We start from the raw sequence: 26,332 nt of genomic DNA on the forward strand, positions 1-26,332 counted from the left end.
TGCGACCTCTGCTGAGGGCCTAACGGCCCCTTTTCCCCAGAAGCTGGTTCTGGCAGCCCCCGGTAAGATCGCCGCTTGGGTTCAGCCAGCCGAGGCACAAGGGCTCCCCATAACCCTTGTGGAGCCTCCGGGATACGAAAGGTGGAGGCTCAGAGTGGTCCCGGGTCTCCCAAAGTCACTCAGACAGGAAGTGGTAGAGTTCAGGTTCGAGTCCTTGTCTGTGCGTTCACTGTTCTTCCCACCCACCCTATGTCTCGCCAGAGACGGTCGGGGGCATAGGAAGGGGCAGATCTGAGGCGGGGCGGGCAGAGCCTGGCTTGGATCAAAAGCGGGCAGTGACGTAACAGCTAACATTTATTAATCTCCTATTAATGCCAGACACTATGCTGAGTATTTCACACCTGTTCATTCATTCATTCTACAAACAGCTCTCCAGGGCCTTTTGTGGGCTAAGAGCTGAGAAGTAAGGGGACCCAGATCTTGTCCCCATGGGATGACAGTCCTGCCTGTTCCCTCCTCAGCACTGACACCAGAACATCTGCCTGAGCCCAGAGAGCCCGGAAAGCAGAAGAGGGGTAAGATGGTGGGGAGGGGGGGTGTTCTTTCCCATTAGAAAATAGAAGAAAACAACTCTCAATGGGCTTCAGAATTGTACAATCATTTATTGAGTGCCTAGTGTATATTACCCCTCAAACCCATGTCTCTAAATCCTACCCCCATTGCTGGATGAGGAAACTGTGGCCCAGAGAGGTAAAGGGGCTTGCCCAAGGACACACAGAAGAGCTGAGCCTGCAGCCAGTCTGTTGGGGTCCCAACCCTCACTCTTCCCTACCACATGGCTGAGACCGGGCTGCCAAGCCTGCTTGCATGCCCTGGCAGATGGGGATCTCACCCCTTATAGCCTTGATGGAGTAATCTCCCGCCCTCAGTCCTGCTCCCTCCTCCTAAGGCCAGCTCCCCCAGCCCCCCAGGCTCCAAGACTGCCATCTGTCTATCCTTATGCCCTCCTGCTGTGGCCCAGCCCTGGACCTCAGCTGGGCCTGGGGGAGCGAGGGAGCAGCTGGCCACTGGCTTGTGCGTAATTAGCCCTCAGAGACCAGCCTGGAGCTTAAGGGAGGCCCAGGACTGTCTCAGAGGGCTGGCTGAGGCCAGCCTCGGTCCCTGCAGGAGGCAGTCGCTGGGGCTTGGCCTCTGTCTCCATGGCAACCCCATCCCCTCATCCCAGCGACAGCTGACCCTTCCCAGCTGGGGGACTCCTCAGACCCCTTCTGGGCAAATTCATCCCCGCTACATCTCTGAGCTGGCAGCTCCATTAGAACAGGCCCGGTAGTGGTCTAATTAGCATACATCTACATTAATTTGCATAAACCCAGCCTAGAAGCCCAGGGTTATGCCAAGGTCAGTCTGAAATCAAAGGGTCCCTCCAAGTCACGGGGCCTATCTCTTCATCCACAATCTGGTCCAGCCTACAGGCACCCCAGGGGGAGGCCACTGGGCGTGCAGAGAAGGGCCTTCAGGACAGTGACTCTGACCACGTCCCCTCTTCCGTGGACCGGGGACCAGGATGCCTACTTCGCAGCAGTGAGGGTCTTCCAGGCCCCACCCCACCCCCTTCAAGCGCTAATCTCCACTCCTGGAGCTCCTTACTTTGTGCCAGTGGGGCAGGCCCCTCTTACAGTTCCAGAAAAGCCCACAGGACCCCAGGAGAGCTGCCCCTTGGATCTGGTGGGTCCTATGCCACCTGCCTGCCACCAGGCCATCCCGCCCTAACTTCTGGGGTCTGGCAGCAAAAGGACTAGAAGCTGGCAGCTACCAGCTTCGGCCTTTCCTCAACACCACCTCCTCTGGGCTTTGCCCTCGTGCCCGTTCACAGCCCAGGAGCAGGGGGCATCTGACTTGGCTCCGGCCCCCAGCACCATCCACTTCGGTGCCCTCTTTGGAAAACCACGAGAGGCAGTTTGACGCAGTGGGGCAGAGGGCGTGCTTGGGTTTGTCTTCCATACGAGCCTCAGTCTCCCCGTCTGTAAAATGGGGAGAACAGCCCCCACACTTGCTGGAACTACCGTGAAAATTCAGTAAGACAACGTACGTCAAGTGTCTGACGTAGTAAGCGTTCCATAAGTGTTGACTATTTTTTTTTTTAATGTTTACTTTGAAAGAGAGACAGAGGGTGAGTGGGGGGAGGGGCAGAGAGAGGGAGACACAGAATCCCAAGCAGGCTCCGCACCTGCCCCATGCCTCAACTACCAAGACCCACAGCAGGCTCTGGAGTGGGCAGTGAAAGCCTGGGAGGAGGGCGTCCTCTTTAGAAAACACTTCAGATAGGATGGAGGGGACGACAACCCGGGCGGAGCAAATCCAGCAAAAAACACACTCACCCAGAAGATGCTGGCTGCAGATCAATGGACTTCTGGATAAATAAAAAGGTGATTAATCAGATCTCCATTAAGTACAACGAACGGCACCGTATAATTAAGCCAAAAAACTCGCGGCGGAAAGCACCTTTAAGGGAGCAGGCACTTAGGCAGGGAGAATTAAGGAGGCACTGAGGACAGCAGGAGCTATAAGGCTGGAGGTGAGGCGGAAGAGACCAGAAGGTTGACCCAAACAATCAGGAGTCACAGCATTAGAGGAGGCCAGAGCCCCGTAGTTATCAGCTCAAGCTCCAGAGTCAGGCAGACTTGGGATGGGGTCCTAGCTCTCACTTACAGGCTTGTAGGACCCGGGAAAGTCATTTCCTGGAGCCTCAGTTTCCTCATCGGTAAAATGGGAACACAGCTACCACTGATACCGACCTCCTGGGGTTGTGGCCGACTCGATGAGAATGGGAGTAAAGAAGTTTGCATATAGTAAGTGCTCAATAAATTCTCCTTGATTGGACAAGTCACTTTCCCTCTCTGGATCTTAATTTCTCCTTGGCAAATAGGGGATAATGATGTCCTGTCTTACAGAGAAATTGGTGGACCAAGTGAGATCACAACCAGGAAAGCAGTTTATATACCATAACGTGCTTTTTAAATTGTAAAGTACCGTGTCCCCATCGTCATTATTAGGATAATGAAGTTCTTGATTTCATACCAAGGTCAGATTCCTGTTGCTCGTTTCCTGAGTAGCTGTACGGTGTCGTGGTTAAAAGTGTGGCCTAGGAGCCAGACTGCCTGGGTTTGAATCCTACCTTTACCCTGATTATTAGCTGTGTGACTTTCAGCGACTCACTTAACCTAACCTCTCTGTGCTTTAACTTCTCCGTCTATAAAACGGGGATAATGATAACAGTGCCTATTTCATGGGATTGTCGTGAGGCCTCAGTGAGGGAATATGTGTAAAACGTTCAGAACATTGCCTGGCCCGTACTCACGGGTAAAGCCACGTCAGTTGCAACGAGTCACCCATAGTGAAGACTTTGGACCTGGGTCCCCTACAGGCTCAGAGGACTCAAGTGCTGTGGAAGAGACCACAGTTGTCCTGGTGTGCACGCCCCAGGTAGCGCCCTCTCCCCGACCCACCCCATCCAGTCCAGCAGCTGCCTGACCCAGCCTGGCCCCTTCTCCGCCTGGCTTCTCTTGCACCCCCCAAGCATCCACGAACACTGACCTTGCACTGGGCCCGCCCTGTCAACTGTCAGTTCGGCACAACCCAGAGAAGAGAGCAGGGACTTCCCCGCGGGGACGTGCACGGAGCCCACCCTGCACACACTGCCTCATGTCCGCGCGTTTCGCGTCTTCCTCCCAACGCTTGAGAGCTGTCCTTTTCCATGTGTAAAAACAGAGGCCCAGGGAGGGTGTGGGAGTGGTGGGGGCAGGATTCACATCTAGCTCTGTCAGGGCGATGATATTCCCAAAGTGAGCTAGAGTCAATGCAGTCTCTGTCAAAATTCCAACGACTTGTTTTTGCAGAAATAGAGAAGCTGGTCCTAAAATTCAGAGGAACGCTCAAGGGACCTAGAATAGTCAAATCATCTCAAAAAAGAAGAACGTTGGAGGGTGAGACTTCTTGATCTCAAACCTTACAGTAACATTACAGTAATCAAGACGGTGTGGTATTCACGTAAGGTTAGGCTGACAGGTTGAGATGGAATGGAATTGAGAGTCCGAAAACAAACCCATGCCTTTGATTGATTTTCAACAAGGGTGCCAAGACCATTCAATGGAGAAAGCGTAGTCTCTTCAACAAAGGGTGCTGGGACACCTGGATATCTGCGTGCAGAAGAATGAAGTTGGACCCCTACCTCACACCAGATGCAAAAACTAACTCAAAGTGGATCACAGACCTAAATGTTAAGGGCTGAAACTATGACACTCTTAGGAGGAGCCATACGTGTGACCTCGGAATAGGCATGTGATAATATGACACCAAAAGCACAAGTAGCCAAAGAAAAACCAGATACGCTGGATGTCATCAAAATCAAGACCATTTGAACCTCAAAGGACACCATCAAGAAAGTGAAAGCCAACCCACACAGAATGGAAGAAAATATTTGCAGATCAGAGATGTGATAAAGGTCTAGAATCCAGAATATATAAAGAATTCTTAAAAGAAAAAAGAGGGGAGCACCTGGGTGGCTCAGCCAGTTAAGCATCCGACTTCGGCTCAGGTCATGATCTCGCGGTTCGTGGGTTCGAGCCCCACGTCAGACTCTGTGCTGACAGCTCAGAACCTGGAGCCTGCTTCGGATTCTGTGTCTCCCTCTCTCTGCCCCTCCTCCACTTGCTCTCTCTTTCTCTCTCAAAAACAAATAAAACATTAAAAAGTTTTTAAAAAAAGAATTCTTACCACCCAACAAAATGATAAATAACCCAATTTAAAAAATGAGCAAAAGATTTGAATGGAAATTTTTCCAAAGAAGATACAAAAATGGCCAATAAGCACATGGAAAGATGCTCGCCATCATTACTCGTCAGGGAAATGGAAATCAAAAGCACAATAAGATACTACTTAATACCCATAAGGATATCTAAAATTAAAAAGACAGGGACGCCTGGCTGGCTCAGGGGCAAGAGTGTGCGACTCTTGATCTCAGGGTTGTGAGTTTGAGCCCCACATTGGGTGTAGAGATTACTTAAATATCTAAACTTAAAAAAAAAAAAAAAAACGACAATCACAAGTTTGGGTGACGGCGTGAAGAACTAGAACCTTCGTGGCATTACTGGTGGGAATGTCAAATGGTGCAGCCACTATGGAAAACGGGCTACTTCCCTGTCCCCCAAGTAAGCAGTTAGTACATGGCTCAGCAATTTATTCCTAGGCAGATACCCTGAAATTGAAAACAAAGTTCATATAAAACTTGTACAGAAATGTTCACAGCACCGTTGGTCACAGCAGCCCCAATGGAAACAACCCAAAGGTTGATTGACTGATTAACGGATAAACAAAGTGTGATAGATCCATACATGGAATATAAAGTCTCAAAAAGGAATGATACACGGATACAGGCTACAACAAGCATCAACTTTAAAAATATCATGCTGAGGGGCGCCTGGGTGGCTCAGTCTGTTAAGCATCCGACTTCGGCTCAGGTCATGATCTCGCGGTCCGTGGGTTCGAGCCCCACGTCGGGCTCTGGGCTGACCGCTCAGAGCCTGGAGCCTGTTTCAGATTCTGTGTCTCCCTCTCTCTCTGCCCCTCCCCCATTCATGCTCTGTCTCTGTCTCAAAAATAAATAAACGTTAAAAAAAAAAATTAAAAAAAAAATATCATGCTGAGAGGGGCGCCTGGGTGGCTCAGTCGGTTGAAGAGTCCGACTTCGGCTCAGGGCACGATCCCATCATTTGTGGGTTCGAGCCCCGCATCAGGCTCTGCACTGAGGGTCCAGATGGCCTGCTTGGGATTCTCTCTCTCGGCCCTGCCCCTCCCCCAGGCACTCACTCTCTCTGAAAATAAGTAAACTTAACAAAAAAATTATGCTGAGAGAAGCCAGTCACAGAGGACTGCATACTGTATGATTCCACTTACATGAAGTGTCCAGAGAGACAGAAAGCAGATTAGTGGGATAGCCAAGGGTTGGTGGGAGAGGAAAATGGGGAGTGACCGCTAATAGGCTTGAGGTTTCTTTTTGGGGTGCTGACGGCATTCTGGAATTAGAGTGTGCTGATGGCTACACAAGAGTGTGATGCACTAAGAGCCCTGAATTGTACACTTTAAGGTAGTGATTTTTATTTACTTATTTATATTTATTCATTTTTTAATGTATGTTTGTTTCTGAGAGAGAATGACAGAGCGCAAACGGGAGAGAGGCAGAGAGAGAGGGAGACACAGAATCTGAGGCAGGCTCCAGGCCCTGAGCTGTCAGCGCAGAGCCCGATGCGGGGCTCGAACTCACAAACCGCAAGGTCATGACCTGAGCCAAAGTTGGACGCTTAACTGACTGAGCCCCCACGCGCCCCCTAAGATGGTGAATTTTATGTATATGAATTGTACCTAAAAAAAAAAGAAGACGACAATGAAGAAGATGAAGAAGACGAGGAAGAAAAAAGCCCAGACACAGCTCTGGGCCTCACAGAGCTTACATTCAGTGGGGTGGGGTAGGGAGAGGGAGCCAAACACACACACACACACACACACAAATTACTGTTGTGCTAAGTGTCTGAAGGAGGGGTGACAAGAATGAGAACTATAATGGAAGTGGCCAAGAAAGACTTCCTGGATGGAGTGAACTGAAGGAAGAGGGGTTGGCAAGGGAAGGGAGAGAGGGAAGGACAGGCAGCAGGGAAAGCATGTGCAAAGGTCCGGTGGTGGGAGGGAGCTTGGCAAGTAGAAGGGTCCAGAAACGACCCCTGTGGCTGGAGCACGGGGAATGAGCGGGAGCAGGATGCCAGAGGGAAGGGCTGGGAGGGCTCTCATATCCTGTGGCCTGATGCCAACACGGCAGTGTCAGAGACGAGCAGGAAAGCAGCCTGAAGCCAGAGAGGAGGCACCAAGCCCTTTGGAGGGCTCCTGTGGGTCAAGCATCATATTGGAGGTGTCAGGCACCTACTGCGGAGGGTCAAGTGCTGGAAGGAGCTGACAGGTCATTTCTCCTGACTGAGCCGCTCGTCACGTGACCTGACGGAGGGAGGAAAAAAATCCAATTCCCTGACTTATTTAGCAGCACCTCCCGTACGGACGCTCGCAGGAAGAAAATAATGATGAAAACCAGCCTCACTGCTATGGCAACAGCGGCCACTTCTGACTTCCCCTCCTGACTACAGGCCTGGTGAGGAAGTCTGCCGGGTGGGGGAGCGTGTGTGGGGGGAGGTGTCAGGAACCCCTCCCCCAGGGCTTTGGGGTCCCCCTGCCACTACCGCAACAGTCTTGGGCTCAGATCCCAGCTTCCCCACTTCTTCCAGCAGAGAATCACCACAGCCACCAACATCCGGACAGCCCTTCGCAGCTCAGACTGATTTATGCCCCCACGTGGGTTATTAGCCCCACTGGACAGATGAAGACACTGAGGCTCGGAGCAGCGAGAGGGACGGTGTCTACCAGCCCGGTATCCTTCCGTCTGTACTGCCCTTACTCCCATCAGGCACAGGGCCGCTGACCCGTGCAGGTATCCCACTCTGATTCCTCTGTGGCACAAAGGAATAAATGAGTGGAAGGAATGTCACCCCCACCCCATCCTGCCCCCCTCTTCCTCTCCAGGTAATCTATCCGCTCTTCGGGGTAGGGGGTGCTCTGCTCTGGTCTGGCCCAAGTGGGCCGGACAGGGGTCATGTGGGGCCTGGGGGAGTCTGCACAGTGAGAAGGGTGCCCCCAGGTTCCCCGGGCGGAAGTGTTTCCCTTCAAAATGCCTGGCCCTGAACTTTAGCACTAGTCTTAATGCTAATATTTTGTACACGCTTACTCTGGGCCAGGCTTCGTGCCAGGCACTTTGCATGCACCATCTCCCTTAGCTCTCACAAGCAGGGTGAGGAGTGAGGGATGGGCCATCATCCCTGTGCTATGGTGGGGGAGTGGGGGGGGGGGGAGGGAGAGGAGCCCGAGATCTCAGGGCTGGAGCGAACCCAGGTGGTCTGACCCCAGAGCCCAGAGCTTTTAACAGATACCTGCAGCCCTGGGAGACTGTCTCCTCCTTCTCCCTTCCCCCACACCCAGGCAGGCTAGGAAGATTAAAGGATGGGGGGGGGGGGTGCAGAGGAGCAGAGGGGAGGCTGCTGAGCTGCCGCCTGCAATCATTTCCTGGCCCTGGGCCAGAAGGCTGCAGGCAGAACCTGTTGGAAGAAGAGGTGTTTGCTGTCTGCGGGAAGTGGGGTGCGGGAGGGCCCCCCTGGGAACGGGGCGGGGCCTGTCTCTAGGCCTGGGGTGCACAGGAGGAAGGAAGGGGAGTACCTACTATGTGCGCGTGCTGAGCCCAGCACTTTACAGGTGGCATTTCATCTTATCCCCAAAGTGACACTAAGAGATAATAGCTAACACTTATATGCCGAGTGTCTCTTGAGTGCTTAGCATATGCTTGGATTCATTCAATCTTCACAGAGACATGGCAGGTAGAGACTGAGATCACCCTTGCTTTGCACACAGGGAAACTGAAGCATAAAGAAGGGAAGTAACGAGGTCACAGGCTGATACAGATCTGACCCAGGTCCCCTGGCCCTAGAGTCCATGAGTAAGAGATTCACTATCCCGCCAGGGCAGCGGCATCCCCATTTTCCAGAGGAGGAGAGTGAGGCCCAGGTGTCAGAGTGGGGGTCAAGTCCCATGTTCTGGGACTTTCTGACTTTTTTAGTGGCACATCCTCCACTGATGGGCACCTTTGCCACCGCTCCCCAGTAGCTCCTGCCTGGAAACATCGAGAGCATGGGGAAGGTTCTAGCTGCGACTCTTGGCCCACGGCTGCCCAGACTGAGCAGAGGAGCTTATTTTTGTTCAGGGTATTTTTGTCTGGATTCACACACCTAACCACGATCCTTTCCAGAAATGGCGTCAGCCCACTTCCTAGAATAGTTCACAAATGGGGCTCCACTGCCTTCCTGGGCCTCTGTGTACCCATCTGTACAAAGGGTTGGAGGGTTGTTCTCTGGGAAGCCATCTGGCTTCTGGCCTGGGAGCTTCCCATTTAGCAAGCAGTCATGACTCTGCGCCTTATAGACACGCAGCCCTCCAAAAGGCTTCTGGTGATTTCTATCGGCCGTGTCCTAAGTATTGACTAAATGCCAGGCGCCGTGCTGAGTGCTCTCCCTGGATTCTCTCACGGAGTTTGCTCGGGAGCCCTAAGAGGCAGGTACGATCGTCTCCGTTTACAGAGGAAGAAAACAGCTCAGGCTGAGTAACCTGCCTGTGTTCATGTTCCTGGAGAAGAGCGGAAGCAGGACGTCTCAGCATCCATTGCCTGGTTCGGCTGATCGCGGATGTCCAACATTTGGCCACAGCAGGCCCTGATGAACGGAGCCCCCCCCCCATCCTATCCCATCAGGCCTGGGGAGCCAACCAGCCCAGCCTGTCCCAGCCACAACAGCCACAGTGTGAGCCCCGGGCCAGGCCCCAGACAGTCTCTCACTTTGAGGGGGCGATCCTGTCTCCTCGGTGGCCTATCTTGGGGATGACAGCTAGTGGCAGCTTGGGGACAGCAGTCTGCTCAGAGGGCTCATGGGGCTGCTGACAGCAGACAGGCAGTGACAGGCTGGAGCAGCTGGCACCGCCCGAGGCAGATCAGGCACCTGGGAGCCTCGGCAGGCACCCCACCCCCAAGTCCAGACCCTTGGGGGTGTTCAGGACCAAAGCAAGAATACCCACAGAGCACCGTGTGTCTAAGTATTTAAGTTACGAACCAAGCTAACAAACTCCCAGATAAAATATGTCCTATCTTCCCTTCTAGACATCATGGTCCGGAAGGCCGGGCTGTGAATTTAAATCCCTCTGTCTCCTCAGAATACTGTGCTAGAACATAGTAGTGTCCAGCCAGCCCTGGTCAGCATTCCTACTTCTGTCTCCCTTCTGGGCAGGGGCCTAACACACAGGTCTGGACACCCCCCCGGATACGTGTCGGCAACATCCACACCCGTCCCCCGCCCTTCACAGTTGGCCTTTGTCCTCCGGCCTGGGGGTGCACACACACCAGCCACACACGCTGCCCTCTGGAAAAACCCTGGCAGGTCCTGAAGGTGAGCCTGGGGCTGACGGGACAGGGGACTGGGACCTGCCGGTAAGCACACTGGAGAATCCTCACGGGTGACGCATTCCCAAAGCAGAGCCTCAGGCCACACAGGTGCCGGGGCTCTGGGAGCAGCTCGGGAGGATGAAGAGGGCTTGGAATTTAGCATCGGGAAATCTAGGCAAACCCCAGCTCATGCCTTGCTTACAGACTCCTTGCAAGGCCACACTGACCCACTGACCAGCGTCTCTTAAGAAGTCCTCTGCCTCCAGGGGCGCCTGGGTGGCTCAGTCAGTTAAGCGTCCGACTTCAGCTCAGGTCACGATCTCGCGGTCCGTGAGTTCGAGCCCCGCATCAGGCTCTGGGCTGATGGCTCGGAGCCTGGAGCCTGTTTCCGATTCTGTGTCTCCCTCTCTCTCTGTCCCCCCCCCAAAAAAATAAATAAAAAACGTTGAAAAAAAAAATTAAAAAAAAAAAAGAAGTCCTCTGCCTCCAGGGGCGCCTGGGTGGCTCAGTCGGTTAAGCGTCCGACTTCAGCTCAGGTCACAATCCTGCGGCTCACGAGCTCGAGCCCCGCGTCAGGCTCTGTGCTGACGGCTCAGAGCCCGGAGCCTTCTTCGGATTCTGTGTCTCCTTCTCTCTCTGTCCCTCCCCCGCTCGTACTCTGTCTCTCTCTCTCTTGCGCTCTCAAAAATAAATATCAGAAAAAAATTATAAAAAAAAAAAAAAATAGAAGCCCTCCTGCCTCCCACACTCCTGAATCCACAGTACCTGGCACGGGGTAAGCACCAATAACCACCTGACTGACGGAGTGAGCGAAGCAGGCTTGTGATTATTCACCCAGGCTCTCCGTCTGCTCACAGGGGTCAATCAAGCACCACAGGTTCACGGAGGGCCAGAAAGCTCAGACGCCAGGCTCCCAGTCCAGGGCGTGAAAGTCGAGGTGGAAAAACAAATCTATGTCCAACAGTGTGCAGCAAATGCAAAGGCACTGTGCTGTGAGGCACGTGCAGCTGGGGTGCTTATATCAATGTGGCCTGAGCCCAGCGACCGGAAGTGGTGAGCGTTAGGGTTGGTGGACCTGCCTGGGCATCCTAGTGTCCCACTGGCTAGACCAGAAACTCAGGGCAAGGTCCAGAAATCTGTATTTTAAGAAGCCGCACCCCCCCCACCCAGGTGATTCTGTTGCACGTTCAAGTTTGAGAAGCCCCACGTCAGACTTCTTCTTGAAGGCAACAAGGAGCCATGGACTGCTGTACACAGAGGGAGGCCGGTCCAGAGGGGCACTTCACTACGGTCACTGGGGGAGTCTGATGAGGGGCTGGTAAAAGGCTGACGTCGGAAAGCTGGCCCCATGTGGACCCTCACCTCCACCGGGACAGGGCCGCTGCCTCTGTCCGATGCCCAATCTATCGGCACACGTGAGGGAAGGGGCCACTGGAAAGTCAAGACCCTTGCTGGGCACAGGGCCTGCTTCCAGGGTGACCACCTGTCACTGGGGGAGAGGGGGCAGCGCCCCACGGAGGGTCAACGAAGGAGAGCTGGGTGATCATGGCAACCTCCCCTCAGGTGGGACAGGGTAATGGAAGGAGGCCTGGCTGTCCCACGTACCCCGCTCCCATTCCCAGGAGGGAGCACCACTGACCCCACAGTCCTCCTCTGCCCACATCTAGCTCATCATCCCCTCCTCTGTCCATCTGGGCCCCAGGTGGCAGTGTCTCCCCCCTCCACATCCTGAAGACACAGCTTCCTTGCCATAGCCTAAGGGCTGGGGGGCTCTCTCCTTGGTTACAGCCCTAGCTCCCGTATCCATGGTGATCCTCTCTCATGAGGCCCGAGACCCTCATCTGCCAGGCCTTCACCTTCCTTTGCCGAGACTGGTCCTGGGGACGTGGCCCAGATCAGTAGCAGGGCCCTTACTCTCTTTAGCGGACACGGGGTGAGGAAAGGGGACAAAGGGCATTCAACGTGCTACCTTCAACCAGGAGATGGATGCAAAAGACGCATTCAACGGCTTCCCAAGGCCCAACAGGGAAGCTCAGAACAACTCAGGCCCAACCTGAAGCTCGGGAGAGAGCAAATCACCCCGTCAAACCTGATAGAGCATAAAGCACGGGGAGTCTAGAGACCCACAGGCCAGCACTGTGTTATCTTAGGCAGGCTCTGTGACTTCCCAAGCCTCAGTTTCCACACCTGTACGTCAGAGATATTCGTCTCCACCCTCTAGGGTTCCTGCAAGATGAAGTGAGGAGAAGCATCTGAATCAAGAGGCACGGTGCTCAGGGGCGCCTGGGTGGCTCAGGCGGTTGAGCATCTGACTTCGGCTCAGGTCGCGATCTCGCAGTTCATGAGTTCAAGCCCCGCGTCAGGCTCTCTGCTGTCAGCCCGGAGCCCGCTTTGGATCCTCTGTCCCCCTATCTGCCCCTCCCCTGCTGGTGCTCTCTATCTCAAAAATAAACATTAAAAAAGAAGAAGCAGCAGAAGAGGAGGAGGAGGAGGAGAGGCAGCAGCACAACACCCAGCACCTCCTTTGTCTTCCTGTCCTTCTGGGAGCCAGGGACCGTCTAGCTGGATCATTCCCCCACTGACATACTAAAGTCTGGGTTTTCTGAGAGGAGGCTGTCAGACATTACCTTTGCTCCTGCACCAGACAGCCTGTCCCTGCCTCCTGGGTGACCTCTCTCTGCTGGTGGGACACCTGGTGGGGAAGACAGTGGCTCTGGGACCAGAAAACACTCCATAAACACGGACTTCTGGTACTGGTATCATTACTGCTAGTCATCTGACGGGCGAATGAGTACTGCCTGGTAAATTGCTTCCTGCAGGTAATTTACATTTCCTATTGTCAGTGTAGTCTTCAGTCACTACCATCTGGTACAGGAGTTTTCCAGAAAGCAGGAGCCAGGCTGGGCTTCTGTTTTCCTGCAACCCCCGGCCCAGGCCCTGGCAGGGAGCACCCAAGGAGCCCAGCACAGAAGGGACGAGGCAATCATCTGCTGTAACTTAGCACGCAAAGCAGAAAGCTCTCCTTCCTAGTCTTTACCAAGTGTTTGAACGCCTCCAGGGATGGGCTCCTTAGTCCCTGCTGCACAGCACTCCGGGGAGGCTGAGCTCCATGGGGTGAGCAGGGGCTAAATGGGCGGCCCCAGGACTTGGGGCTGCAGGGAACTCCGGGGCCACCCCCACCCCCGTGGCCTAGCAGCCCCCCTTCCCCTCCCACTGAGAGTTGATAATAGGAGTGGTTCTAATTATGCTCTAATTGCTTTCTTCCAGGCAGTTTCTCTGGAGCCAAGGAGTTCAGAGTTCATGAATAAATGAAGAGGGAGGAAGCGGGAAGGGATGTTTATTGATCCACAAATCTCTACGTGTCAGTGTCTCTGCCCCACAAATGCTTGGGCACGCAGCTGTGTGCAGTTTTGAACACATACACACAAACACACAGACGTGCACACTACAGCCCCAAACCTCTCTCTCCAAAGGACGAGCAGGGGGTAGAAGGAAGGTAACAAGAAATCTCCTAAAGTGGCTTTGGGTCCCAGTCCCAGCGCTGCCACTTGACTTATGGCCTCGGGCAAACCGGGGTCTTCCTGCCTGTATGGTGGAGGAGCAAAGGTAACGTCTGACAGCCTCCTCTCAGAAAACCCAGCTGTTAGGATGCCAATGGGGGAAAGATCCCGCTGGACGGAACCCTGGGCTGGGCCAGATGGGCACTGCTGCCCTCAGACTCCCCCCGCTTTCCTCTAGATGCCTCCTTCCCTAAGAAGAACCCGGCCAAACAGCCGGGTGCTCCAGGGACATGGTGGGAGGGACACTTATATCTCCATGCTGGCGGGTCACCTGGTGGGGGAAGGGCAGGGCTCCGGACCGGATGTCTGCACTGCCACTCACCAGCTCAGTGGCCCTGGCCACGCACTTCTTGAGGCTCAGTGGTTTCATCTATTAGATGGCAATGGTAGACTAGGCAACAGCCTTAGCCGAGTGCCTGGCACAGAGTAGGCATTTCGTAAGTGGCGGCTACTACTGCTAATAATGTTACAAACCTGCACAGTACAGGTTGGTGCCTTCATCACAGGTGAAGAAACTAAGGCACAGAGAGGTCAAGCAACTTGCCCCAAATCACGCCTTAAGTGACAGAATTTGAACCCAGGCCCATCGGACCCCAAAGCCTCTGTGCTCCAGCCTTGGTTCTCCGCTGCGTCTGATTCATCTCGTCCCCAAGAGGTGGCACACAGTAGGTGACCGCAGTAATGTACTGAATGACAGAGAAATGCAGGAGAAAGACGAGCATAAAAAAATCAGGCTCTGTTTCCAGTGACCAGGGTGAGCAGCTTGATGGAGGGAGAGCTAGGACAAGGTTTCTTTCAAGGTCAAAGCGAAGTGCTGGGTCTGAGGGACCCCAGGACGCCGTGCCTCCTCAGCAGCTGGGGCCAGGTGGGGACAAGGGGGATCCTTTGTATGTGCTTGTGGAAGGAGATCTTTCTACTCCTTCACGACTTTTCTCTAAGCTAGGAATCCTGGCTTTTGGCATCAGCCAGCGCCTTGCTGTGTGACTTCGGGCAAGCGACTTCAGTTCTCTGAGCCCTGGAGCCCTGCATCTAGGAGATGGGAGTGACAAGGGTCCACGCCTGGGGCTGCTTGCAGGGGGACAGGAGCACATATGTGAGGCAAGAGTGGAGGCTTGGGGATCCGACTGCCTGGCTTTGAATCCCAGCTCTGCCGCGGCCTGATGGAAGAGCTGCTTCCGTCAGATTCTGCTTCTGTGACACCGGGATGATGCGTCTACCACACCAGGGTGGAGCAGGGGGGTGCGGGGTGCGCTCCCAGGGGTAACGCGGCTACCACGGTAAGCAGTGTGGCAGAAATGTTCGATAAATCTCCCTGCTAGAATACCCACATGCAGAGACCCTGCAGTCCATTTCACATGTGGGGACGCAGCCCCAGAGAGGGGCAGGGACTAGTCCAAGGTCACAGAGCCAGTTCAGGGCAGAGCCGGGCCCCTGTGGGAGCTAGCTGTATGCAGGGCCCCCTGTCCACACCTCAGCTTGAACAGATCACCACGAGACCCTTCCCCGCACCTGGGCCACCCTGCTTAAGGCTTGCTCGGGGCTGGGGGGTGCTGAAGCTCCCTTCTCCCGTCTTCCCGGCTGGCTCCAACCAGCTGGGTGTGTCACAGAGCAGGGAGGGTGACCCACCTTCCTGGCCCACCCCGTCAGCCCCTTCACTCCCGAGGGCTGGCTGCAGAGGCCTCAGAAACAATCCAGGGGCCCAGGACTGGAACACCATTTGTCAGCCCTGCATGGTGGTGGCGGGCTCGTTTCCATGGCAACCGTGCGGTGTGAAGGCATCCTGGCATCATTAGGGAGTGCGCTGAGTAGTATAAACAGAGGCTGCAGTAGATTACACGCCTATTATGAGCAGTCTCGGGCTCTGAGCACTGGTAATTATGCCTAATTGTGCATTTAATTGTGTAATTGAAAACCCACATCTCCGACTCAGGATGGGGCTGCAGAACCTACCCCCACCTTCAAAAAAAAAAAAAAAAAAAAAGAGGCTTAGGAGCCATCACTACCCTGAAAATCCCAGGGCTGCCTCCCTTTCTAGAGCAACGGGGTGGCCAGAGTGGACGTGGTGGTAAAGAGCTCGGCCAGGCTCTGTGACTTGGGATGGGGTGAGGGGGAGCATGCTGAATTAAGGCAAAGCAACTGGCTAGGAGCACAAAAATGCCCACCAGATTTTCATTATTCATAACAGATACCATTTTATGTTATTGCCACTGCCCTCTCAGGACCTAGAACCAGCATCTGGTGGTTTCCAAGGGACCTGGATCATCATCAGATCCATCACACATCCAAGGGGTCATCCAACTTACAAATTCTTCACCCCTGCCAGGGACAGGGAACTCACCACTTGACTGTCGGTCCGCCACTGCAGAGCCTCGATAGATAACCTGAAGACTACTGATGGAGTTCAACAGTCTCCTCTCCAGCTCCCAGTTTCACAGACTGGAGAAAATAAGGCCCCGAGAAGGGCAGGGCCAGCTCAAAGATGCACAGGAAGTGAGTTCCAGAACCCCGGGATTCTGACTTGCAGCAGAGGGCATACTTTGTACCCCAGGGTGACCTCGCACCTAGAATTGTGCCCGGCACTTTGTGGGTGCTTCATAAATATTTGCCGAATGCAACTCCGGGTAGGGTTAGCTGGTGGCAGTTCTTACTCTCTGACCCAACAGGATTTAGTTTTTTTCTGGATTTGAAGAAGTTGACCTGCAGCGGCCCGGGGTTTGGGATAGGTCAGAACCTCCTGCTCTTGAAAGTCTGTGGTCTGAGACTTGAGTTTACAACCAAATATGCCGTGTGGGCATCTGGGATGGGGACAGTATGGACGCTCACCCAGAAGGCAGAGGAAAGGAGAGGTCACGTGAGCCCCTGACTACCTGACAGAGGCAGGAGTGTCCCCCTCCGCTCAGAGCCCGATTCTCACATCCTCGCCACTGCCCTCCAGCGCGACAGGCTGGTGTAGCAGCAAGTCTGGTCTCTACCTGGGACAGGATGGAACTCATTGCTAACTCAGAGCTGGAGGTCCTCTTAGATGATGAGTCCAGCTTCTCCCTTTATAGAGGGGCCGCACCTTCCTGTCTGCTCCCCTCTGATTGAGTGCTGGGCTCTGTGCCCAGAGCTCTCTCTGCGTTATCTCAGGCCGCCCTGTGAGGGGGTGCTCTTATTATTCCCATTTTACGGAAGAGAAGACTGAGGAGCAGTAAGGCCAAAGCCACACAGCTTTAGAACTTCTGCTTCACCTGTGTCTTCTACTCATTCAAAAGGGGACACGCCCCCTCTCCTAGATGCCACAGTATTCAGATTCATAGAACGTGCTATGCCATTTCTGGAGCATTTAAGAGTGTGAACCCTTTGTGAGCTCCACTCAGCACAGTTTATCTCAAAGGAGCCTCCTGGCAACTCTCAGAGGCAGATTATTATCCTGATTTAGAGAACTGCAGGTGCAAGCTCAGAGAGGTTAAGTGTCTTGCCCAAGGTCACCCAGCTACAAAGAGGCAGAGATGTAACTCAAAGCCCAGCCTGACCCCAAAGCTCAAGCTCTTCCCTGTTGACCTCTCTGCCTCTCGTTCACCAGCTGCTTTGAGGGGCAGAGGCCAGGAGGCCAGGTAACACGGTCAAGCCTGCAGCCACATTAACAGCTCTTCTAAAACCTTGGTACTGGGGCGCCTGGGTGGCTCGGTCTGTTAAGCGTCCAACTTAGGCTCAGGTCATGATCTCGCAGGCGGTGAGTTCGAGCCCCGCATCGGGCTCTGTGCTGACCGCTCAGAGCCTGGAGCCTGTTTCAGATTCTGTGTCTCCCTCTCTCTCTGACCCTCCCCCATTCATGCTCTGTCTCTCTCTGTCTCAAAAATAAATAAACGTTAAAAAAAATAAAAAAATAAAAAATAAATAAAAATAAAACCTTGGTACTCACTGGCAGAAGCATCTCTGATTCACCTGCCCTCTCCCTCTCCAGGTCAAGGCCTGGAGGGCCGAGGGCACTGCTATTGGGCTCCCTCTTACCAAAACTGGCTCCGTCCCCTGTGGCTTGGAACTAGCTTTAAAAAAAAATTTTCTTTGATGTTATTTTTCAGAGAGCGTGCGAGTGGGGGAAGGTCAGAGAGGGGGACAGAGGATGTGAAGCAGTCTCTGCACTGTCAGCACAGAGCCCAATGTGGGGCTCAAACCCGCAAACCAGGAGCTCATGACCTGAGCCGAAGTCGGACGCTCAACCGACTGAGCCACCTAGGCGCCCCTGGAACTAGCTTGTAAAAAGCACATCTCGGGGCGCCTGGGGGGCTCAGTCGGTTAAGCGTCCGACTTTGGCTCAGGTCATGATCTCGCCGTTTGTGGGTTCGAGCCCCGCACTGGGCTCTGTGCTGACAGCTCAGAACTTGGAGTCTGCTTCAGATTCTCTCTGCCCCTCCCCTGCTTGTGCTCTCTCTCTCTCAAAAATAAATAAACATTAAAAAAAAAAAAATAAAATAGGAATGCAAGCTGGTGCAGCCACTCTGGAAAACAGTATGGAGGTTCCTCAAAAAACTAAAAATAGAACTACCCTACGACCCAGCAATTGCACTACTAGGCATTTATCCACGGGATACAGGTGTGCTGTTTCGAAGGGACACATGCACCCCCATGTTTATAGCAGCACTATCAACAGTAGCCAAAGTATGGAAAGAGCCCGAAAGTCCATCGATGGATGAATGAATGGATAAAGAAGATGTGGTATATATATACAATGGAGTATTACTCGGCAATCAAAAAGAATGAAATCTTGCCATTTGCAACTACGTGGATGGAACTGGAGGGTATTATGCTAAGTGAAATCAGTTAGAGAAAGACAAATATCGTATGACTTCACTCATATGAGGACTTTAAGAGACAAAACAGATGAACATAAGGGAAGGGAAACAAAAATAATCTAAAAACAGGGAGGGGGACCAAACAGAAGAGACTCATAAATATGGAGAACAAACTGAGGGTTGCTGGAGGGGTTGTGGGAGGGGGGATGGGCTAAATGGGTGAGGGGCACTAAGGAGTCTACTCCTGAAATGATTGTTGCACTATATGCTAACTAATTTGGATGTAAATTATAAAAATAAAATGAAAAAAAGTGGAATGAATATCCTACTCATATCCAAGATATTTTCCATTACATCATACAGACTGTTGTTTTAAAAGGAAAAAAACCCTCAATCCTATCATTCTACAAATAAATTTCTAGTTTAATTTAAAAAATAAAAATAAATAAAATAAATAAGAAGCACATCTCTGGGGCACCTGGATGGCTCAGTAGGTGAAGCATGAGACTCTTGATCTTGGGGTTGTGAGTTCGAGCCCCACATTGAGCATAGAGACTGCTTTAAAAAAGGGATAAAAATAAAAACCCCAAACAAAAACCACCCCAAACAAAAACCACATCTCGGGTCTCAACTTGCTCATCACCCCTATGCCCCTGAAGCCAGAGGACGGAAGAGATGTCAGTCATCACGTTGACCATCCCTGCTTGGTCCAGATTTTACAAGCATTCTCAAATCTTCTTCCCTCGATCACTCATCTGAGGCCCAGACTGTATCTTCTGTTTCCTCGGTGACAAGTCACTTCAATGTCTGGCCTCAGTATGCCCATCAGGAAATGGGTATCAAAACCACACCTGAGCCTGAGGGCTCATGGGTCTTCAATACAGGTTAATTTCTTCCCTGGATAACTTTCCCTCAACCTGCCTCTTAGCAACCTTCCACTCAGCACAGGCCTTGGGGTGCGCAGAAATGGGGGACAAGCAGCTCAGAAGGTCTAGGGTTTAAATGCTCATTCTGTCCCTGCTATCTATGTGGCTGTGGATAATCCAGACGGCAACGAGGGACTAGGTATGTGAAGTGCTGAGCCCAGGGCCTGGCTCATAGGAGAGTAGTTGCTGTCATTATTTCCCTCCAAACCGTCCATTTGCCATGTAAAGAAACTGAGACCTGAAGAGTTTATGGAAATGACTCTGACCGCTAAAATCTCTGACCCCGGCAGAGAGGGGGGCTGCGGTGGCCCGTCCAAGTCTCGAGGCAAATGGCAGGGAGCCATAGGGAGCAATCCCCGTTGGCACGATGCCTATACCGTCTCATGGGGTCCCCCCAAGCTGCCACGGGGTACGAGCTGATGTTCTGACTGCTTCACAGGAGAGAGGCGGAGGCTCAGAGAGGGTAAGGGACCTGCTGGGAGTCACAAAGCGAGGCAGCAATGTCGATCTGACTGACCCCAGAGGTAGGGCTCCTGACCCCTGTGCCAGATCTCAGAGCAGCTGCCAGTGACGGGGCACTTATCTCAAAAACCTGCACCCGCCTACCCCTACAAAGGAGCCAAACTAGGGCCCTCCCGTGCCCCACCCCTCCCCCAGGCTCTCTTTTCTCTTCCACCTTGCTCTACCTGCCTCGTAAGGGTCTTCAGGGCTGTTTGGTCTCAGCCTGTCCATCTGCAGCAGGGAGCGGACTACCCCCGCAGTGGTGCAAAGGGATACGAGGAACAAAAACAGTCAGTGGCCCAGACAATTCTGTGCTCTGTGCTCCTGACTCCAGAGCCCGGCTGGAGAACCCGAGGCACCTAGAGCAGAGCAGACCCTCCCCGGGAAGCCACCAGCTTGCAGACGAAGCTGCTTCAGAGCGCGCTCCCTCCAGTCCTTACCATCACTATTGCTAATAACGACATCAATCAGGTTGACCACGTTTCACACCATTACTCCCAGCTCAGCAGGAAGCTACATATTTTCCCCCTCACGCACCACCTTCCAGAAAGAAGAGCTTTCCAGAAGGGACGAGCAGGCAGCGTTTCTCTAAATACCTACTATGTGCACGGCACCTGGCTAACCCCTTTTCTACAACCCTGCAAGGTGGGGGGGGGGGGGGGACTCTTTCTCTTTGAGGGAGGAAGAAACTAAAGCCCAGAGGAGTGAATGCAGGTGTCCAAGGTCACCCAGGGCTGGGACAGAGAACAACCGTGGCAGTGATGTATCACTGAGCACTCAATGGCTCACCGTGCCAGGCACGTGCACGATCCCACTGAAATATTACCATGTTCAGATGAGGAAACTGAGGCTTGAGGCAGCGAAGAGACCGGTCTGAGGGCACACACTGCATAAACATGAGCGGCCGACGGGCACAGGCGGAGAGGGTGGCTCTCCGCTCGGGCAGGAGAGTGCGCCCATCCTGGTCCTGCCACTGGCTAGCTTAGAGACCTCGGGCGAACTTCGTCACCTTCCTGAGCCTCAGTTTCCTCATCTGAAATAGGGGATAGCGAGAACATCCATCCCACTGTGTGGAATAACGATAAGGATAAAGACAGTAGGCAAAAAAAAAAAAAACAAAAAACTAACGTTTATCGATCATTTAACATGCACCAGGCACTTTGCCAAACACTCTACATATGTAAGCTCATTTGGTTAAATGAGGTAATGCATATAAAGTGCTTAGCACAGGACTCCAGAAATGGGAGCGATAATGATGATGAAGAAGAAACTGATGAGGATTCCCTTGGGCAAATCTCCTTGGTTCATCTTACAGGAAGAACAGAGTGGCCTGTAAGGTCTCAGGAAGGAGGCGGACCTGGAAAGAAGGGCAGGGGTTGGACAGGGGGAAGGAAAGGAGACACACGTAACATTCCGGGAGTGAACGGCATTTAAAAGGTCAAGACGATACACTAAGTAGGAGCACGTGGGTGGCTCAGTCGGTTGAGCATCTGACTCTTGATTTTCGCTCAGGGCATGATCTCAGGGTTCATGGGTTCACCGGGGCTCTGTGCTGACAGCTAGGAGCCTGCTTGAGATTCTCTCTCTCTCCCACTCTCTCTCTCTGCCCTTCCCCCGCTCATGCATGCTTTCTCTCTCTCAAAATAAGTAAATAAACATTAAAAAAAGAGAAAAGATGATACACTGAGTAGAACTCGGGAAAGGAAGGGACCCAAGACATTCTGCAGAATGGCACCGGACGGAGACGCCCTGAAACCTCCAGGGCCAGCTGGACGTGGTCCCACAGTCCCCGATGGATAGAACTGGCAGGACCCCAGAGACACAGACCAGGGGTGCTTCCCATCTTACAGATGGAAGAGACCAAAGCTTGCAGTGGGAAAAAGACTTGTCTGAGTTTACAGGATGTCAGTGGCAGAACTGTACTTGAATCCAAGCCTTCTGTCAGCTCAGCACCCAGCTACCTGCTGCTTCCCACAAAGGAAGACTGCAGGGCGAGGGGGACCTGGATACATTTGGGCCACAATTCCAGGAAAGCGCCCCATGGTATATATCATTATGATGATAGGAAGAAGCTATAGTTGATTGAATGCTCACTCTGTGCCTGGCACAATGCTAAGTTCGTTATACGCATTTACCCCTCACAACGACCCTAAGAATTCAGAACGGTTTATATTATCTCTTTTTCACAGGTGACAACATTGTGGCTCAGAGAGGGTAAGCAACTTGCCTAAGACCACACGGCTAGGAAGTGACAAAGCCAGGACTCGAACTCAGCCCTGTCCTATCAAACTCCCCAGCCCTGTCCCTACACTTGTCCCTCTGAACGGTACAGCTCCCACTTGCCCCTTCTACCCTCCAGTAAACACTCGCCCCTACTCCCTCACCCAAAGCCAGTCTATCCCAACTACAGAAGAGTGTTCAGAGCTAGCCTGTTTCATCATAACGATCAAACCCCGTCCAAAAGAGAAAAGTGACAGCTCGTCTTCTAAAGTTTTCAGCTGAGAAACATTTAACAGCCTTTTCCTTCTTGGCCCCTTTCCACCGGGTGAGAAAACAGGCTCCCTTCTCTCTGGGAAGATGTCAGGCTGGTGGATTCCAGCATCCAGGAGTACATGACAGAAGCTGCTAGGCAGCAGAGACTCCTGGGAGTTAGTGACAGCTGAAGGGACCCGCTCTGCAATCCGCCCAGACAGAACAGAGGCAAGAGATCGATTTCCAAGTCCCTTCTTGGAGCACGCCCTCCCCCCAAATTATCTCACGTAATTCCCATAAGTTGTCCGAAGCCACCCAGCCAAGATGTATTAGAGTCAGAATCCGACCCAGGTCTCGCCTACTTCCAGAATCCCTATGCTGGCAAACTCTCTAAGCAGAAGGGTGGGGTTAGCTTAGCTGGGGAGAGTTCTGGAGGCTGGGAGTAGTAAGGACAAAGAACCCCTGATTGCTCTGGGCCAGAACTACTTATTTTATAATTAAGAAGGCAACAGAGAATGCTGGTCACCTGCCTGGCTTCAAAGCCTGGTGCTTAGCTGTAGAACTCTGGGCAGGTTACTTTACGGGATATGAGGATTAAATTAGTAAATACGTGGAAAAGGGCTTACAAGAGCACCCAACATCCTAGTAAATGCTCCCCAAAGCTAACCGCTGTCGGCAGCAGCAGAGAACGAGCACGGGGCAGACTAACAACAGTGCCTACCTTTGGGGTGTGGGACAGGCATGGAGGCAAATGTACGTTTAAGTTCTGCCGTTTGACTATGGACGGGTTCATTTTTACAATACGTATGTAACTTTTTTTAAGCATGAAAAAAGTCCTAGTTTAAAAATTAAAAATTAACACACAGGAAAAAAAAAACAACAAACCTCCGAAAAGTTTCATCACTCCTTGGCATTTTATATTCCTCCAAGTAGATAAAGAAGGGTGTTTCTACTGTGAGCCAGGCGTTGCCAGATACCTGATTCATTAATTTATTTTACAAATATTAATGGAGTGCCAGGCACGGTTCCAGCTGCTGGGGATTTAGTAGGGAACAAAACAGATAATCTCTGCCCTTCTGGAGTTTCCACTCTACCTGATTTTAATTAATCCCCCCCCCCCCACCCCGCCCCCCGCAACCCTCAAGGATGGGCAATTTCCAGACAGGCGGACCAAAGCAGCCTGGCGAAGGGAAGTCGTTTGCCCTGCATCCCACAGCTGGGAGCAGGGCTACTACCCTCAGGGCCTGGCTGTTTCTACCACTGCCCAAGAGAGCAAGTCTGTGGCTGGCAAGTTTGGGGCTGGCGTCCCCAAGAGGAGAGAAGCAAGATGAATGAGGAGGTCTGCACGTCCAGACTCAACGCGTCCCTCGGAGCTATTGTGTGCACCTGTGCTGGAGGAGGCGCGGTGGGCGCAGGCAACCGTGGAGACGAGGCCGTGGAGTTAGGCACCAGTGAGGCTCAGGTTCCCCCACCTCACACCCAGCCCGGACTCCTGCCCGTGGAGGTCCCCACGCACCTCTGCCTAGAAGCTCAGCACAGCTTCAAAACCCCCCCCCCCCCCCCCCCCCCCCCCGGTCGCCAGGCCTGAGCTCTGGGGTTAGGCGGGAGACCCTGACCTCTCTTTAACCCGCTTCCCAACTTCACCTGCCGGAGCCTGAAGGGAAGAGCAGACCTGGTCCTCGTGAGCCCCCAAATTCACTCCACTGGCCTCCCTCAGAGGAGAAGCAGAGTTGCCTAAGCCGGGGTTGGGCATGGTTTCCCCAGATGCTCCCCTCCCCACCCAGGGCACCCATCCCTCACTGGTGCCGGTCAAGGGCTTGTCTGCGGGTCCCCACCCATGACACTCAGGTATGACTGATGGAGAGCTCCCCCACCCCCCCCCCCCCCAGCCGCAGTGGCCACAGCCAAAGCAAGGAGGGCAGCCAGCACCCAGTTTGTCAGACTGGCCCAGGACCCGGCAGCTCCTGGTGACTCTCTCCAGAGAGGCGGGTCTCCATTCCCACCCAGGCTTGCTCAGTCAGGAGGGGGGAGGCAGGCAGCTACAGCACAAAGGAGGAGTGAACGGTTCTTGGAGTCTAAGATCCCAATACACACAGATGAACGTGGACCAGGAAAGGGTTAGAGATCTAGAGACACAGCAAGGAGAAAGCCGGAGACAAACACACACACAAACACACACGGAGGAGCAGAGACTTTGTGAGCAACACTCGCGCGGGCACAGACCCGGAGGACAGGAGAGCCGCGCACTCGAATAATCTAGAGGAAAACACCCAGCAGGGACCTCAAGGGATCCAGCTCAGCAGCCCGGGACACACCCCCGGCCCCAGCGAGCCACAGTCCCACAGCAGGCCACTCGCACGGTGCCGGGCGGGCGGGGGACCGGCGCACAGGACGCACTCGGGGACCGGGGAGAGCCGGGCGAGAAGCGCACACAAAGAGCCAGCCGGGCCAGCAGGAGCAGGCTCCGCCCGTCCGCCCCGTGACTCCAGCCCACCCCCCACCCGGGACTCGCGGCAGACACACACGGAGACACACACGGGCTGTGTAGCCCACCCGCACGCGCGGGACCCGCCTCGCCGCGCCCCACCCGGCCCCGGCCGCCCGGCGCTCACCAGCTGCAGGCAGCAGAAGGCGACGAGCGTGCAGCGCCCGCTGCACTTGCCCATGGCTCCGGGGGCCGCGCGGGCCGTCCGCCGCGGCGCCCCTCTAGCTCGGCGGCCGCCGCCTCCTCCTCCGCGCCGCACGGGCTCCGCGTCCTCCCCGCTGCGCGCCCCGGGCGGCGGAGCCGGGCGCCTAGGGCCGGGCCCGGGGGCGCCGGGTCCTCAGGGCTGGGGCCGGCCGCTCGCGCCCCGAGTCCATGGTCCGCTGGCCCGCGCCGGCTCCGCCGCGCCGCGCCGCGCCTCCTTTGTCTGGCCGGCCGGCCGCCAGGCGCGCCTCCTGCCCCGGGGCGGCTGGCGGGGAGCGCGGAGCGGGGAGCGCGGGCACCGAGCGCGGCGCACAGCAGCACTGCCCAGCTGGGGCAGCCGCCCGGGCGCTCGGCGGCCGCGGCTTCCCGGCCCCACCACGTGGCTCCGCCGCCGCCACCGGGAGGGAGTAAGGGAGGGGCGGGGCGGGGCGGCCTCGGGAGCAGAGGGGAGGGGAGAAGGGGTAGGGAAGTGGAGGGTGGAGGGAGAGACGGGGAGGGAGTGGAAGAGTGCAGGCTTGGGGGTGGACAGCCCTGGGTCAAAGCCGGACTTCACGGGCTGTGTGACCTTGGGCGAGTCACGTCGCCCCTCTGGGCCTCAGGTTTCTTAGCAAAGTGGGAATAACGTGTGCTTCGGAGTTGCCAAGGTGAAAAGCTGTTGTGTGAATAAAGCACTTAGCCCTGTGCCTGGCCCGCTGAGGGTGCTGGAGCACTCCTCTCTCCACCCTGTCTGTAGGACTCCCCCACCCCGGGGTTCCAGCCTTGGACCTCTCCTGCCACTCTGGTTCCCAGGTCTGCTCCTCACCCCGGCCTCCCTCCTGAGTGTCTGGTCACATTTTCGTTCTTCCCTCTTTCCTTCTACTGGCATTTACTGAGCCGGGACTGCATACACACCCCTGGGGGCGCCCGGGATCCAGAGATGAGCACTGCGGCGCTGTTCCAGAACCCATTGAGCTTCCCAGGGAACAGACAAGCTCCCAGAGGCATGTGGGTGAGCTGCCTGATGGCAGAGACAGAGGTTGGCGCAGGGGGGCTGTGGCCTGCCCCTAACCCCTAACCGAGGCTGCAGTGAGGAGGGAGTCAGCAGAAGACTGCCTTCTTCAAGACACTCTGAAAAGCACTCCAACTTCCAAACACATGCCAAATCCATGTAATCCGCCCCCCCCACCCCCCGCCCCGCCTCACTCCTAACTTCTGAGTCATCTTGGTGGTTAGGATCACTCAGGTGGAAATCCCTGAGGCATCCTCTGGGCTCCTCCATATCCCATCTGACCATTCTGTGAACCGTACCTTCCAGCTAAGGTCTATGAAATACCTACTATGGGCCAGGATCTCCGCTG

At 54.2% G+C, this 26,332-nt stretch overlaps 1 protein-coding gene across 1 annotated transcript in view; it reads right to left on the minus strand.

The window, feature by feature from the left end:
* Positions 1-25,026, minus strand: part of NKAIN1 (sodium/potassium transporting ATPase interacting 1) — a 39,535-nt gene extending 14,509 nt beyond the window's left edge. The window contains exon 1 of the mRNA XM_042951471.1: positions 24,922-25,026. Coding sequence (XP_042807405.1) covers positions 24,922-24,975 — 54 coding nt within the window. The 5' untranslated portion in view covers positions 24,976-25,026. The remainder of the gene's footprint in view (positions 1-24,921) is intronic.
* Positions 25,027-26,332: the final 1,306 nt, after the last annotated feature.

The sequence above is a fragment of the Panthera leo genome, chromosome C1 (assembly GCF_018350215.1).
Source record: "Panthera leo isolate Ple1 chromosome C1, P.leo_Ple1_pat1.1, whole genome shotgun sequence".
Taxonomy (NCBI): domain Eukaryota; kingdom Metazoa; phylum Chordata; class Mammalia; order Carnivora; family Felidae; genus Panthera; species Panthera leo.